This window comes from Halichoerus grypus, chromosome 8 (genome assembly GCF_964656455.1).
Source record: "Halichoerus grypus chromosome 8, mHalGry1.hap1.1, whole genome shotgun sequence".
NCBI classification, from domain to species: Eukaryota; Metazoa; Chordata; class Mammalia; order Carnivora; family Phocidae; genus Halichoerus; species Halichoerus grypus.
The window spans coordinates 81,346,450-81,363,544 of record NC_135719.1 but is presented as its reverse complement, the minus strand read 5'-3'; the positions used below and the strand labels follow the sequence as shown (position 1 = coordinate 81,363,544).

At 42.7% G+C, this 17,095-nt stretch overlaps 1 protein-coding gene and 1 long non-coding RNA gene across 3 annotated transcripts; one reads left to right on the top strand and one right to left on the bottom strand.

Annotated features, from left to right (window-relative positions):
* The first annotated feature begins 270 nt into the window (after positions 1-270).
* On the top strand, positions 271-3,535 carry LOC144378839 (uncharacterized). The gene is made up of 2 exons (XR_013440626.1): positions 271-643; positions 3,314-3,535. It is a non-coding gene; the product is annotated as an uncharacterized LOC144378839 (long non-coding RNA).
* A 4,136-nt stretch (positions 3,536-7,671) lies between these two features.
* On the bottom strand, positions 7,672-12,264 carry PABPN1 (poly(A) binding protein nuclear 1). 2 transcript variants are annotated; one of them, XM_036114856.2, is made up of 7 exons: positions 11,899-12,264; positions 11,434-11,548; positions 10,653-10,720; positions 10,300-10,406; positions 9,755-9,842; positions 9,516-9,667; positions 7,672-8,580 (listed from the first exon to the last, which is right to left on the bottom strand). In XM_036114856.2, the coding sequence occupies exons 1-7, from the start codon at positions 12,247-12,249 to the stop codon at positions 8,541-8,543; spliced, it is 921 nt and encodes a 306-aa protein (XP_035970749.1). In that variant the 5' UTR covers positions 12,250-12,264; the 3' UTR covers positions 7,672-8,540. The 2 variants fall into 2 exon arrangements, with proteins under 2 accessions (XP_035970749.1, XP_035970750.1); XM_036114857.2 differs by lacking the exon at positions 11,899-12,264 and adding an exon at positions 11,698-11,722.
* Between the last annotated feature and the right edge of the window lie 4,831 nt (positions 12,265-17,095).

Below are 17,095 nucleotides of genomic sequence, written 5' to 3'. Positions count from 1 at the left end.
ATGCCCACTATAGTATTCTTCTTTTACAGGTAAGAAAACGGATACTCAGAGAGACTCAGTAACTTGGTCAAGGTTACAAAGCTAATGAGTGACAGAGCTAGGACACAGTTAGATCCTGGAGCTAGAGCTCTTCATTGATGCACACTGTGGCCACCTTCCCAACTCCTTCCAATCTTTAGGCACTACCCGTAGAAGCGAGGAGTGAGTTTCGGAGCACCCCAGGAGTTGGCCATAGGAGACTATTACTTTTCCCTCAGTGCCAGGGCCTGGCTGGCTCTCAGACTAGCCCTGGCCTGGCTTTACCACTTTGGGTGGATCTCTTTACCTCCAACTCCCTTCAAGGGTTGCTCTGAAACAAGATCATGTATTACAAATGCCTCTTAAATTACCCCACTAAGTGGTCAGCTCCTTGAGGGCAGGAACTTTAACTTTAAAACACCAAAGCCTGACACGATAGATGTTCAGAAAGTTATTAATGTGTTCATTCTTTCAGCAAATGTTTCCTGTGACCGGTACCATCCTGGATATTTAGGGCTTAGGCCATCCTTCAAGGACCTTACAAATCCATCTAATACTAGGAATATTAATGAGGAGGAAGAGAGGCCAGTGGTTTGGAGCACCAAACAGCTGCATCCTGAAGCAGGTGAGACTTCACTCAGAGAGGCAGGAAGTCCTCAGGCAAGGGCTTAGGAGAAAAGTACAGTGCTTTCAACCCAAAGGCTATAGGGAGAGCAAAGGCCTGAAGGTAGGAAAGGGTGAGGGTGGTCCTGGAGAGAAGGATTCTTAGGGAAACTAGTCTTGAGGCCAGCCTCTTTCAGAGAAGGGAGGCCCGTTCTCCATAGGTTCCTGTAGCACCAGTGTCCTCTCTCCTTCCCCTCTGCCGATCCATGTCTGAGGGCCAAAGCTCTATGCGCTAAGCCATGCTGCAGGACTCTCAATACTAACCATGGTCCTGGAGAACTCGCAAGAACCTTTCTCATTTAATCTTCACAGCCCTCTGAAGTGGGTATTATTTTTATCCTATTTAACTACTGAGACATGGAAATGAGAAGGATCTGCCATTAAATGGCCGAGCCAGGACTCAAACCCGGGCCTTCTGGCTGCACTTTCAACTCTACCAGTTCCTTCAGTTATGTACTCTGTATCATACATTCTGTAAAACAATGTCTATGAACAACGTAACTGATTCCAGTGTTCACTGTTTAGCTTGGGATAGACAATGATAAAACAAGAGATCATATTCACTACTGTCTCCAGAGATTTGGTGAAAACCAACACAATGGTAGATAAAGAAAGCTCTTGTAAGATTTTTGGAAGATCCCCTGTAAAGCCAAGGAGTTATTTATATGCTAATGACACCATCCAATACATACTGTGAGGAATGGTGTCAAAGAGGCATTCCAGTAAATCCATTCTTTGCACCCCACTGGAAGAAGATTCAGGGGAAAAAAGTAAAAACTCTCAGAAAGTTAGAGCAGCTCCTGTAGGAGGGTAGGTGAAAGAGAACAAGATTCTCTGACTTCAACAAAGAGGTGAAGGCAAAGAAAATGAAAGCATTCGAGAAGCATCAGTGAAACACAGGAAGATACAGTCCCTTATCCCTAAGCAATTCATAGTCTAGGTCAAAAGGGTCAGCGTGTATAGCTAAAACAACTGGCATCTTGTTCTAAAATTCACCAACCACATATGTCACTGGACCCTCATCAATAACCCCATGAGAAACAGTTCTCATTTTTTAGGTTTTTACAAATGGGGAGACGGAGGTTTGGAAAGGTAACTTATTCAAGGTTATGTGACTGTTAAGTAATCAAAGTAGCCAGATCCAGAGAACTGAGAGTCTGCAGTCTTCTTACTGCATGCCAGATAGAAAATAGTTCTAAGCACCATGAAAGTATTACTTATCCTGTAATCAGTTTAGAAGATACCCCAGGAACTGGAGATAGCTTTCCAGGCAAGTAAGGAAATGACTACTTTCATGAACATGAAACAGAATTTAGAAATGTTTTAGTTGGATTCACAACTATGAGCCATAGTGGATTATTGAGGGGGAATATATTCTATATTAAAAGAATATACTGGGTACATTTCTAACCTTAAGTTACATGAAATGACACGAAGGCCACTCTGATTCCTCTTATCCGGTCAACCTTGCCTGGCCACCCCGGAACCAATTTCTGCTGATGATCCACAACTGTCTGGTGCTGCCTCAGCGCTGGGGGAAGGGCCATGGTCTTTCCCTGCGAGAGTTCCAAACACTGTGAGACTAATACTTACAATCCTATATGGAAAATGCAGAGAAATGTAAAAAGTGTTGCAGCGGCTCTGCGGAAGGAAGGATCTATTCTTTTGGAGACAGTCAAGGAAAGCTTGTCAGATATTTGGACTGGAACGGTTCAAAGCCCAGAGGTATGACAGAATATGAATGGTGTGCAGAGAGAACAGGAAGTGTTTGAACAACCATGGAATAGAGGGAGACTGAAAAAACCCACAGCTAATCCTATTTATCATGACCAACTGAGAGCTTTTCCCCAAAGACCAGGAATAAGACAAAGATGTCTGCTCTCACCGCTTCTGTTCAACATTGTACTGGAGGTTCTAGCCAGGGAAATGGGGCAAGAAAATGAAAAAAAAAAAAGACACCTGGAATATAAGGACTATGTAAAACTATATTTGCAGATGGCATGATCTTGTATATATAGAATCCTAAGGACTAGACACACACAAAAAAACTTAGAACTAAACAAACAAGTTCAATAAAGTTACTAAACTTAAAATTAAACTTGTAGGATACAAGATCAATGTACAAAATCAACGGTACCTCTACCCAAAGCAATGAACAACCTGAAAGCAAAATTAAGAAAACTCCATTTAATATAGCAAAAAAACAACACTTAGGAATAAACGTACTAAAAGAAGCATTAAGGGGCGCCTGGGTGGCTCAGTCATTAAGCATCTGCCTTCGGCTCAGGTCATGATCCCGGGGTCCTGGGATCGAGTCCCGCTTCGGGCTCCCTGCTCCGTGGGAAGCCTGCTTCTCCCTCCCCCACTCCCCCTGCTTGTGTTCCCTCTCTCGCTGTGTCTCTCTCTGTCAAATAAATAAGTAAATAAAATCTTTAAAAAAAAAAAAAAAGCAGCAGCATTAAGACACGCACTAAAACTACAAAACATTGTTGAAAGTAATTAAAGAAGACTTAAATAGACATACCACTTCCACAGTTTGGGAGACTTAATATTGTTACAATGGCAATCCTCCCCAAATTTTTCTACAAATTCAATGTAATCCCTATTAAAATCCTGGCTTTCTTTTTTGCAGAAACTGACAAGGCGGATTCTGAAACTCATATAAAATGTACAAGACCCGGAAGAGCTAAGCAATCTTGAAAAAGAGCAAACTTGGAGGCTTCATACTTCCCACTTCCAAAACTTATCACAAAGGTACAGTGATGAACGCAGTGTAGTACTGGCATAGGACAGCTATACAAATCAATGCAGTAGAATTGAGACTCCAGAAATAAACCTATACATTCATGGTTAATTCATTTTCAACAAGGGTGCCAACACCATTTAATGAGGAAAAGAACAGTTTTTTAAACAAATGGTGCTTAGAAAAATGCATATCTGCATACAGAAGAATGAAGTAGCCCTCTCCTTCACACCACACACAACAGTTCATTCAAAATGTATCAAAGACCTAAATATAAGGGCTAAATTATAAAACTTTTAGGAGAAAACAGGGGCACCTGGATGGCTTAGTTGGCTAAGCGGCTGCCTTTGGCTCAGGTCATGATCTCAGGGTCTGGAGATCGAGCCCCACGTCAGGCTCCCTGCTCAGTGGAGAGTCTGCTTCTCCCTCTCCCTCTGCTGTTCCCCCTGCTTGTGCTCGCTCACGCTCTCACTCAAATAAATGAAATCTTAAAAAAAAAAAAAAAACTTTTAGGAGAAAACATAGGCACAAATCTTCATGACTTTTGTGCTTCGAAGGATACTATCAAGAAAAGTGAAAAAGCAACCTACAAAGTGGGAGAAAATACTTGCAAATTATATATATAAGCATCTAGTATTCAGCATATAGAAAGAACTCTTACAACTCATCAATAAAAAGACAAATAAGCCAATTAAAAAGTGGGCAAAGAATCCAAACAGACGTTTCTTCAAAGAAGATATACAGATGGCTAGTAAGCCTGAGAAAAGATGCTCAACATCATTAATCATTAGGGAAATGCAAATAAAAAACAGGAGATACCACTTCATACCCACTAGGATGGCTGTAATCAAAAAGATGGACAGTAATGAGTTTGATGAGGATGTGGAGAAACTGGAACCCTCATTCACACTGCTGGTAGAAACATCAAATGATGCAGCTGCTTTCAAATACAGCCCAGCAGTTCCTCAAAAGCTTAAACATGGTTTATTACCTGATAACCTAGCAATTACACTCCTAGGTATATACCTAAGAAAAATGAAAAAGTATGTTTACAGAAAATCATGTAGCTTGTAGCAGCACTATCCCTAATAATAAAGGAAAGAAAAAAGAAAAAAAAAGGAATAAATGTCCATCAACTCATGGATAATCAAAATGTGGTCAGTCGAAACAAGATACTACCCAGCTATGAAAAGAAATGAAGTACTGATACATGCTACAACATGGAATCTTCAAAACATGATGCTAATTGAAGGAAGCCAGACACAAAAGGCCACATATTGTATGACCCCATTTATATGAAATATCCAGAATAGGCATAGTCAGAGAAACAGAAATTAATAGTTGCTAGGGGGAGGGAAAATTAGGAGTGCTTGCTAATGGATATAGGGTTCTATGGGGGTTATGAAAATGCTCTAAAATTAGGTAATGGTGACAATGTGTATATATATATATATATACATATATATATATATTAACCATCACCATATAAATGTTACACTAAATACCACTGAACTGTACACTTAAAAAGTAAATTTTTATGGTACGTGAACTATATCTAACAGAACCTATACAGCTTTCAGTGGGATGCAAGTTAGAATTATGGCAAACTGACACTTTGCTTCAGCAAATTAAAATTAAAGTTCTCCTACTAAATGATTCGTCTTTAACAAATGCTAGCACCCGGAATAGTGCCCAACACTTGGTAAATAGTAAATGTCTGTTGAATCAGTGATTACCACAAGCACAAATAAAGGGAAAGAAGCATGAAAAATTAGCATTAGCAGAGTTCAAAGATGTTTTAAAATTAGATCATGATTTAAGAAAGGCTACTCATTTCAACCATATAGAAGAACAACCATTTTTTTGGAAAAAAAAAAAAAGGTTTGAAAAAAAACAGCAACCATTTTTCTCTATTGCTGATGTGAGGTTGGGCAAATCCTATCTGAAAAAGTTCTGGGTTGTCTTCGTTCGTTTTCTCAGTCATAGTCCCTCTAAAGATCTCTGACTCACTCTCACTCCAGAGAAATCTTGTAGACAGGCTCCCCCAAATCTCTTAAACACTTCCCTCCCCCATAATTCCAGTGAGACTAAATTCATTCCAATCTCTTGGTTAAGAGGTGGCTCATCAGGAGTGATTGACCAAAAAATAAGCAATCCTTCCCAAGGAAAGCAACTTTCCTTCCATGCCACTCCCCCTAAAATCACTAAGATACAGGAAAAATTAGAAGACCAGGTAAGGAGGGAAATCTGATTCTTGTGACTATAGGAACCAGCAGGTCCAGGATAAAGGGAACTCAAAGGGGAATTAACACCTTCTGAGCACCTACTAAGTTGGCACAATCCATGCCCTCAAGGAGCTTGCAGTCTAGTGGGGAAACAGAGATGTAGTTATTTTAATTATAAAACCACGAAGTGCTAAACAGAGATAGGAACAATTTGCCCTAAGAGCATAAGTGATTCATTCATGACTAGGGAATGAAGGTTTCTGGCTTTGGTGCTTGGCTTTATACCTTGGCTTACACCTTATGATTCTGACAGAATAGATGGAATGAGTACAGCACCATCAATACGGGAAAATAAAATTCAACTAGAACGCACAGGGCATCAGATGTAGAGCAAGATGTGGCAGGGAAACTTAAACAGGATCAAACTGGAAAAGGGCTTAGTTCCACACCTAAGTACATTTGTAATTATTGGTGGTAGAACAGGGGCCTTTCTGGCAACATCAACAGTTTGGAGCCACACATCTACCAGGAGCCCACTTAAAGACAGGGAGTTGCTCAAGCAGTTAAAACAGAATGGAGAGAATGCGCAGGATTTTAAGAATTGACTGGACATACAAAATTAAAAACGAAGTGTCAAAAAAATGACATTCACCCTATCCAAGATCCAGCAATTTATAGGGATTTTTTAGATAGCCATTTAGTGCCCCCTGGTGGATAGAAGAAACCTTCCCAGCTTCAAGGCATTCACACTTCCCAGCATTAAGATGTTCCACCTTGTTCTAGCCAAGTTGATATTGAAACTATCCAGACTCCTACTAATCAGCCTCTACAGAAATCTCCACATTCAGATTACAAGGCACTATTCTAGTTGAATCTAGTTAGAGAACAGACAGATCCCGGAATGCTTAACAAATGACGCAACAGGAGGCAGAATACACGAGCAAATGCTAAAGTGGTCCAACACTGACCTGAGAATTCAGAATACAAAGCCATTTGAGAAGTGGGGTAAGGCTTCATGGATATATAGGTCCCTCATTTCTTTAACCTAAGATTACTGAAGAGAGCACCTAGGTCAGAGGCAACCATAAAATATCCTATGAACAGAAATGAGTGGTACAATAAAATATATAAAGGTTTCGATATTTAGAAATCCTGTAAGTGGGTGCCTGGGTGGCTCAGATGGTTAGGCCTCTGCCATCGGCTCGGGTCATGATCCCAGGGTCCTGGGATCGAGTCCTGCATCGGGCTCCCTACTCAGAGAGAAGCCTGCTTCTCCCTCTGCCTCTCTCTCTCATGAATAAATGAACTCAAAAAAAAAAAAAAAAACCAAGCCACTCTCTAAAAAAAAAAAATCCTGTTAAGTAATGAAGACTGGAGCAGGGCCAGGGGGCTATATAGCACCCAAGAATTTTAAGACCAACCTCACATTAAGAATATAAAATGGAGTAATCAATTATTAATGTGATCAAGTACTAAACTCAAGATACTAAATCAGTGAAAACCAGTTAAGTCCTAATTAACAGTAGGATTCAAAATGAGTTAGCTGAGCATATTAAGTGGTGACCACGTGGCTACAGAAGATAGCATAAGCTTAGCAAACTGCTGCCTTTTCCCCTCATTTTTGAGCTTACCTTGAGGTAAAGACAAGAAAAGCTACCCAGACCCCAAGCTAAGACTCCAGTGCTGCTGGTGGAGGTAATTCATCTGCATGTGAAGTTTAATCAGGAGTGCACACTGACGTGCTACTAGATCACTCTCATCTGGCCATTCTTTCACATCCCAGACTCATTCGGTGTACCTCTCGAATGCCAATCAGGCAGCATGCTACCCAAAAAACTCATCAGTTTCAACTAAATACACAATGTTCCTCTTGTAATTTTAACTCCTACTCCTTAATTGGTAAGTGAGAACTTCCCCTCCACAACACCAGCACTTCCACAAAGGAGAATTAACAGCCATCTGGGATCTAAGAGAAAATAGGAAAATAGATAAATAATCCTTACACCCAAAAGGCCAAACAAATTTTTATTTTCAAAAACAACTTTATTCATGACACATATTAAAAAAAAAACTCCCACCCCCTGGAAATGAGCTAAAAAAATAAACAAAATCCACCTCCCACCTCCCTGTTCCCACTTCCTCCCATTCCCTCCAAATAAAAGGGAAAAAAAGGCAAAGGAAAACAAAACAAAACAAAAAACTGAAAAACAAAAAACGCCCCCAAACCCCCCAAAACAAGGTAGTGCATTTCCCCAGGGGGTAGGGGAATTTACACTGGAGCCGCTGGGAGCGGAACGGAGATCTTCCGGCTACAGAAACCTGCAAAGAAAGACACTCAAAACAGAAAAAGAAACACAAAAGGAAACAAAAGAGATCACCAGGCAATCTGGAGGGGCAGGGAGCCGGAAAAGAGGGGTGGGGTGGGTGGCAGATCTGGCAGGACAGGAGCAGGTGGAGGGGACTGTGAAAGTTAGGGAGAAGATGGAGGGAAGGTAACAAGCAGAACAGTTTGGTGTCCTTCCAGAGCCCTGGGTAAAAAAACCCCTCCTACCACCCATGCCCACCTACCCTTGAGCAGCCCCCAAGGGGGTGAAGTGGGACAGGGAAACAAGGGGAGCAGCTTGCGCAGTTGAGACGTGTCCATGGCGAATCCCCAGAATGAATGAGCAGCCCCCTGCCCCACTCCCTGGGCCTTCCCCTACTCCCCAAAGCAGGTCCCTCCTCAGCAGTTAGTTATGGGATTCTCCCCCCTTCCACAGTATATCTTTTTTTTTAAAAATATTTTTTTTTCCATCAAGGTCATCTTCTGTTTTTCTTTTTTTTTTTTTAATTCTTTTTTTTTTTTTCCTTCTTTCCTTTTTTCCTCTCTCTCCTCCTAATACACACTTTTTTTAGTAAGGGGAATACCATGATGTCGCTCTAGCCCGGCCCCTGGAAGAAAGAAGGAGAGTTAGGTGTTAACATGATCACTTAGGAGTTCAGCACAAGCCCCTCCCCGTGGGCCCTTGCCCCAGTTACAGTGCAGGGAATGGGGGAAAGAAATTTCCAAGTATCCTAAAACTGACCCCACAATCCCAGAAACTGTGACACACCTGGCAAATAGGAGGGGGCAATTTAACAGAATACCTTGCCAGAGGCAAAAAAGTGCATCTGAGATATAGGGACAAGAAAACTGACTCATTATTTATCCAGTTTCAGTTCTTCACCTCTCTTAAACCCCAAGCCTTCACCATCAGATCCTCCCTAATTCCTGGGAGCAGATAAGTAAATCTTAAGAAAAGCCAAGGTCTACATGTCTACTCTGTCTATTTAAAGGCAGAGAGATGATAGTAAAGCAACATGGGCGCCACACAAGGCCCAGAGAGAAAGTTAACCTTGCAAAACACTGGCTCAGTTAAAGAGTAAATATCTCAGTATCCTCCCACATGGCTGTTGAGGAGGATCAACTAGCCTCTGGTATTCTTCCAAGGGAGGTTCAATCTTCAACCCCTCCTTAACTCTGGGAAAAGTAGCAAATGTCCAAGCAGTGCCTTCACTACTCTGAGGCCGTTCTTCCTGGCCTGCTGTGTAAACACCTTCACTGCCACCAACTCTCAAGGAAAAAAAAAAAAGGCTGGGGGAAGAAGCATCTCTCAGAACAGAGTGGAGAGATCCAGCCCTTATCACCAATTCCTGCTCCAGAAAACGATGATGAGACTGGCCTCCTGGCCTGGCCTGCAACTACCTTCCTCACCCTGCACAGGCAGGAGACCAACTCCCTGGAGACCAAGGGGAGGGTAAGTGAGGGAGGTTCCTCAGATCAGGAAAGAAGGAAACATACAGGGCTCATGGGAGGCGGGGGAGAGGAGCAGCCCATCTATCCTGACCTGTAGACGCGACCCCGGGGCCTGCTGTTAAAACCACTGTAGAATCGAGAGCGGGAACTGTTGTAGTTGGTGGTCCGGGCACGGTATCGGGCTCGTGGGAAACCCCGGTCTGTTGTGCTGATGCCTGGTCTGTTGGTTCGTTTTGGGATCACCTGAGTGAGGGATGTACAAAAGAAAGCCTTAGAATAGGCCTGGAGTGTTTACACAGAACCAGAACAGCAATGGGCAATGGAGCTTACCTTGATTTGTCTTCCTCTAAATAGGGACTCATCTAAGGCCAAGGAAGTCCTCACTGACTCTTTGTCTGAGAACTCTATATATGCAAACCTGAAAAAAATAATTGTCATTTCATCTATCTGAAGTTACAAATAGCAGCTTACGTGTCAAATCCAACTCGCAGGTATGCTCTGCTTAAGTAACAGCGTAGACACATTTTTAATTATTTGTCAAAAATTTTTTGAATGGAAGACTTCAATCTAAATTTCCAGCTAATCTTGGAAAATTATAAAATAGTTTACACACGGCCTGTATTTCCATATAGCAGAACCAGCTGGGGCTAAGCAAAAGCTGTCCCTCCCTCTTCTAGTTCATGATCCCACCCACACTAGCCTTCATCTTTACCTGTCTGGTCTCTTGAGGCATTTACGTGCAACCCGATAGATAACATTAATGCCCGAACTTGTAAGATGAAAACTGCTTATTTTAACTTACTGCTCAATATAAAACATAATTTATCTATTTCTAAAATATGATTAAAATGACCTGATTTTACTTCCCTACTTACCCTTTAGGATGGCCACTGAATTTGTCACAGAGTATGGTAACACGGTTTACTGAACCACAGCCATGAAAGTGTGCTTCCAGCTCTTCTGCTGTTGCACCATAGTCCACCTGTGGGGGTAGAAGCAGTCATGTTTCACAAGGACCCTGCCTAGCCTCTGGGCTGGGCCACCCATATACGACAAGGCACATCAAATCTGGTTCTCTAAGAAACTAATCTTTTCTCTTCCAACTCCAGAGCCTCTGCTGATCACCATTACCTTTTACCTCCTCCAAACCCTCCCAATACTCCCCAAATCCACCACCTATCCTTGAGATGTTCCTTTCCCCAACCCCAATCAGGACCCTAATACATACATTGCCAACATAGATGGAACGCGCATCGGCCTCCATCTTCTCTTCAATGGACATGATCACTGGGCCAGCTTTGAAGAAAAAATAATCAGGGGGAAAAAGCTGGTTTTCTACTTAACCAATTTTTGCACCACTACCACTACCACTAGAGTGAAGGAATGATTTTAGTCTGTTTTGTTCCCTGCTGTACCCGTTATCAAGAATACTGTTTAGCACACAATAGGTACTCACTGAACATTTAACAAATCAAGCAACAGATTAACACATTCTTAAAAATCAGAGAAAACAGTATAGGAATTCCCTCCTGCCCCCAAATCAAGTCCCTGTTGAAAAGCTTTGACTGAAATCATTTGAAAAGTGAACAAAATCAAGGGAACCCAAACTCAACATTTCTAGATTAAAGGGAAAGCCCCCCCACCCCCCTGCAATCGAGCAGTTTCTCTTAGGACTCCTAACTAAAGGGTCTCCAACTCAAGGAAGAACTATGAGACTTGAAGGTCAAATGCCAGTTAGCAACCTCCACAAAGAGTAGAGGTGGATTAAAGAACAAAGAAGAACACATTTGTAAAAAGGACAAAGAAAGGCACAAGATTACCATCACCAAAATATAGGTTTTTGCCTCACTAAAGTCAGAGAAACACACAATGGACTATGACCGCAGCACCTGCCCAGTAATTGCTCAGACAAGCAGCTCCAAGGTCCCAAGCATCTAATCCCATACAACCCGTGCTCGCACAACCCTTCCAAGGACCCCGGGCTCCGCGTGCAAGCGCCAGTTACTCACCATTGCCTGGAGGTGGACTCATATTCATCTGTTTCTCTACCTCGTTCTGTAGCTCCTTTAGCTTCTCAGCTTCTTCCTCCATCTCCCTGACTCGAGCTTTGATTGCTTCCAGCTCCTACAAGGAGTGGAGAGAGTATGGAGAAGAGCTTAAGAGGAACCAACGCAAGGGCTGTGCCCTGCTCTCGGTCGGAGCGCGGCCCTAACCATACTCGGCCATTTCGCTCGCCCCACGCGCGGGTCACGATGAAAAGAAAAGCAAGCTACCTTCCCTAGAGCAACACTAGGCACCCATAACGCCCGAATCAACCCGGCTGGGCCCCTTCTGGCGGTCGAGGATCCGTCCCCAGCCCTGCCCCAGCCACGTTATTCCCCGCCCACCCCCACCCCCCGCCTGCCTCCCGCTCGCCCGAGCTCTGGGCCTCCCATGACACGGCCGGGCCTGCTCGCTCGCCCTCCTTCCCTCACCGGGTCCTCAATGGCGCCGTCCCCCGGGTCACCCTCGACCAGTCCCGGCTCCTCCTCCTCCTCCTGGCTGCCGGGGGCTCCCGAGCCAGGCCCAGGGCCCGGAGCTCCCGGGGGGGCGCGGGGCCGGGGCGGCTCCTCTTCGGGCTCGGGCTCCGGCTCGGGCTCCAGCAGCAGCTCCTCAGGCTCCAGTTCCTCAGACTCCAGGCCGTTCCCGTAGTCCCCTGCGCCCCCCGGGGCCCCCTCCCCGGCCTCCCCACCGGCCCCGGGCACAAGATGGCGCCGCCGCCCCGGCCCGGAGCCCCGACCGCCCGCAGCCCCCGCTGCTGCTGCCGCCGCCGCCGCCGCCGCCATCGCCGCTCAGACTGGGGCCCGCCAGCCGGCGATTGGAGAACTGCGCCGGGCACGCCGAGGATTCATTAGTCTAGCAGTCTGCCCGTCACCATGAGCTAGGACTCCATTGGGGAATATTACTTGGCAATCAGATAAGACCCCACCCCTAAGGCGGGAATATTGCGCCAAATTCTCAAATCCCGGTAGGGGAATTGGTCTGTCAATCAACATACGTCCCACCTCCTCTCGTCCTTAGGTAACAATACCGCCACGCTGTGACGACATTCCTGCTCCCCCCACCCACCGCCTCCAGGCGGGTCCGCGAAGTATATGATGCTCGGTGATTGGCCGCTGGCTGCGCGACGGGAGAGGGCCAATCTTCCGATCGCCTCGCCGCAATGGCCGTCTCAGATGCCGATTGGCTCGTGAGATTCGAAGGGCTAACACCCGTTTCGTGACAGGTGAACCTTGCCCCGCAACGGACCGCGAGGCTTCCAAGCAATAGGAACCCGAGGTCACATGACTAGTCCTTAGGGGGGCCGCCATCTTGACACTACTGGTTGCCAACTAGAGAGCTGTTGGAAAGCAGAGGCCGAAAACATTGAGGCGGTTTCTGGAAACTGGGTTGCTGACCAGGAAAGGACCAGTAGATGGAATGTTGCTGGAAATGGAGGTTCTGAATGGAGCTCTCCAATAAGGAGCTTACTTTTCCCATCGAGGTTATTGGTACCAACATCCATCGGGTCTCCCAAACCAGAAAGCGGGGAGAAATCCTCACTCCAGAGCTACTAGTCCTGTCTGAACTGTCTTCCTTGCACAGGCATACTTTCCAAGCCCTCTGCTTATGCCCCAGTTTCAGCCTGTTTCTTAGACTGTTTGCTACAGCCCCCTAACAGGTCTCTCAGATTACGGTGTCACCCTTCCATCGCTACCAGACTGAGCTGGCTCCCCTTTGCTGGCCAGGTAAAAGTAAAACTCTACCGTGGCCTTAGAGGCCTCAGGACCAGCCTATTTCACAAATGTTATTTCTACACTCCTCATTCCAGTGGATGTACCTGCACCCGGCTCTGTGCCTCTGTACACAAAGTCCCTCTTCAACCAGACCACTGCAAACCCCAGCATCACCTCTGGTGCAAAACCTTCCGCTAGCCTCTCCTTTCCCATGACAAGCAGGCCTACCTCCACTGCGCTTAATCATTTTGTCCTGCATTGTGAGAGTATGGAGATGAGAGGCTGGATCCTATTTATATTTGCAGCTCCACTTCTTTGTACATAGTAGGTGTCAGTAAATGTTTGCACTGATTGGGGATCTGGGTGCCACCCTCATTCTTCAACGCTTTCCCAGCCCCCAAACCTTCCTTCAGACGCAGAGGAATTCCTCCAGGCAGGTTCCCACCACACGTTTCCACTCTGAGATAACCTGTGAGACCTAGCCCTGGAAAGCAGGGTTGCCATTTTGTAGTAGTGATACTATACATTTATTAAAAGCAAGGAACGACGGTGCTAAGTTTGCAAGAGGGTTATTTGTAGCCAGACCAAGTTTCGGCTTTACAGCCAGATTCAAATGAGCCCAACCAAATTAGTTAATCAGACAACCCCAACAGGATGTGTATGGCTGGAGTGGGGAGATTTGACAAGAGGAGGTCCCTGTTAGCAAACCAAAAGTCAAAAGCTTCTCAGTATACCCCACTCTTCCCCTCACCCTCACTTTTTCTCACAAATCCTTACCTCAGGAACAGGGGGATTGAAAGCAGTCATAGTCGCTTAAAATTTCACTGAAAATTACTTCAGCAGCCATCTCAGCTCCCGCGGTCTGGGAGAACTAACTCGCGCTGGGAAGACAAGCTCTAAAAGACTGTGGGGTCACTGGAAGAAAAAGGTCTTCTACTAATCCTAATCTAATCAAGATTTTTATGTTTTATTGGTGCCTGGTTTAAACATATCAAGGGAAATGGGATTTTTTTTTATAATGCCTCCAAATCCTATTTTTGTTGAGTACTTGATTTTGTAACAGGCACAATCCTAGACTCATTATATTATCTCATTGAAATTCTCACAACTCTATGAAGCAAATATTTCCAAAACTATAACCTTTTTGAGCGGGTGAAGAAAGAGTGAAGTAACTTGCCCAAGTCATGGAACTAATTAAAAGTGAGTGGAGGAGGAAAAAAAAAAAGTTAGCAGGGAACTCAGAGCTAGCTTTCAAAGCTTAGATCAAAATTACTATAAGGTCTGCTTTAATACACAAAGATTACATTATATATGATGTTGAAATTGGAAAAAGACTAAATTCCAATAATAGACAAATGATTAGGCAGACTGTAATTATACCCAAAGATTATTATGCACCTATTAAGAGGGCTACACATAGCATGTAATAACATGCAAAAATAATTCTTGTTAGGCCAAAGAAGTAGAATGTAAAATTGTATTTAAAGTATGATTAAAGTGTGATTATGATATCTTATTTTTTAAAAAAATAACTTGGGGAAAAAAAGGGAGCAAGAACCAGTTCGATCTTTTCTTTGGTAATATGTACTAAAAGCTTTCAAACTGTTGAGATTCTTAACTCAGTGATTGTATTTCTTATACTCTGCTCTAAAGAAATAATCTAAAAACTGGATAAACATCTGAGAATAAAGACGTTCATCAAAGTGAAAAAATGTAAGCAATTTGAATGTCCAAGTGGGCACATTCAGAAAAATTATATACACACATAGATATAACTTTTTATAGTCATTTTGCCTTCAAAACATTTTTAATGACAAGGGAAAATTGTGCAATAAAACAGTAAGCAGAATTGTAGTATAGAAAATTGTACATACAGTATGATCCTAAAATAGAAGCACAGATAGAAGATGGGAAAGAAATATGCCAAAATGTTAACAGTGGTACTTTCTGAGTAGTAGGATTATACTTGATTTATGCTTTTCCATATTCTATGATTTTTCCACAATATATTATTTTTATGTAAAATTAACCCTCCAACTTCCAAACTTACTCTAGTAAGCATGATTACTTTTAAAGACACATTTAAAAAGATTTGAACAGTGACTTGTAAAGTAAGATACTTCCCTATTAGACTGTAAACTGCGAAAGGCAGGGATATCGTCTTAATTATATTTGTATACCCACTGCCCATCACTGTGTGCTCAATAAATGCTAACTGAATGATCTTCCATAATAATTTTAATATCTTGCCCATTGTTGATGCATAGAAAACATCAAAGAGATAAGTTTCTAAGAATGAATTTGTAAGAAATTAGTATGTAATGATGTGAAATTTACCCATCATGAGTATAATTTTCCTTCAGTAATAACCTCTCAATAGAGGCCATGGAGTTTCAGGAAAACTGAAAATCAGTGATGTTGTGCCCTAGAAGAAAAATGTGTTAATAGAAATGAATGGTTAATGGACTTAAGAAAAGGAGAATTAAATCGGTAAAAAATGGATAAGGGCATCTCCAGTTCTGTCCAAAAGGGAAAAGCTGTCTCACTAAACTACATAAATACTTGGCTGCTTGGTAGTTTCATCCTTATTTTTAGCTCTTGCTTTTTTTGCCTGCTATAATAATTCTCTATAATCTAGAACTACATTGTTTAATATGATACCCGCTAGCACACATGCCTTGAGCACTTGGAACATGAGTAGTCTGACTTGAGATGTATTGAAAGTGTCAAATATACACAAAATTTCAAAGACTTAGTATGAAAAAGCAACTGTAAAATAAGTTAATAGCTGTAATATTAATTATAGGTTGAAATTATAATAATTTTTATATACTGGCCTAAGTAAAATATTATTAAATTAGTTTTATACCTGTTTCTTTTTGCCTTTTTAATGAGGCTACTAGAAAATGTAAAACTACATATATGGCTTGCATTATATTTCTTTTGGACAGTGCTGATATAGAAGCTTGAAGCCTTGATCATTTACTTACCTCTACTGGGGAGTGGACTCCAATAATTTTCTTTGTTGTTTTTTGGGGGGTGCTGAGCCCCACACGGGGCTTGAACTCACAACCCTGAGATGGAGACCTGAGCTGAGATCAAGAGCTGGATGCCCGATCAACTGAGCCACCCAGGTGCCCCAACTCCCAATTATTTTCTAATGGAAAGTCTAGCCTTGCCTACCTTAACTCCCTAGGTCTGTCCTTGCAGGGAAGTGAGGTGTCCTTATTAAATGAGAAAGAACCTCCATTGGGCTGCTTATTTTCTATTCTGCTTGGTTAACTTCTTAAAAACTTTGTACCTGGAAAACTTGTTTTAGTATACTGTACAAGAAATATGTGTTCTTTATGAAGAGATCAGAAAATACTGACAGTAGAAAGAACAAAATAAAATCACCAGTAAAATCCAACACCCAGAGATAACACTAATGATATTTTGGCATATACCCTTCCTGAAGTTTTCAATACATAAATACATATAGAGGCCACACACACACACACACACACACACACACATATATTTATTTTAGCAAACTGGGATCATACTGTATATATTATTTTCTATTTTCTTTTTTACCAAGTCAAAAACATCTTTCTGTATTGATAAAAATATTTTTCCAATTTCATTTTCCATGACTTTACTCTAAAAAGTCACCTTAGAAATGAGGGCTTCCCTGACTATTTTATTTAACATTGAAATCTATACTAACACCTTCCCAATTCCATGCTAATGAATTATTTTTCTTCATAGCATTTACCACCTCATAACGTGAAATGTCATGTTAATGAATATTGTGAGATGAACTTATTTATTTATTTTTTGTTTGTTTCCCTTATTAGAATGTAACTAACATGAGAGCAGAAATTTGTGTCTGTGCACTTCCTTCTCTATCTCAGTGCCTAGAACTGTGCTTAGC

Excerpts from the sequence above, each read along its gene's own strand:
- PABPN1 (XM_036114856.2), bottom strand. The coding sequence starts at position 12,249 with ATGGCGGCGGCGGCGGCGGCGGCAGCAGCAGCGGGGGCTGCGGGCGGT. Across the intron at positions 11,549-11,898 it reads ACGGCGCCATTGAGGACCCG|GAGCTGGAAGCAATCAAAGC; the intron begins GTGAGGGAAGGA and ends CACTCCTTGTAG. Across the intron at positions 10,721-11,433 it reads GAGTCCACCTCCAGGCAATG|CTGGCCCAGTGATCATGTCC; the intron begins GTGAGTAACTGG and ends TTTTCTTCAAAG.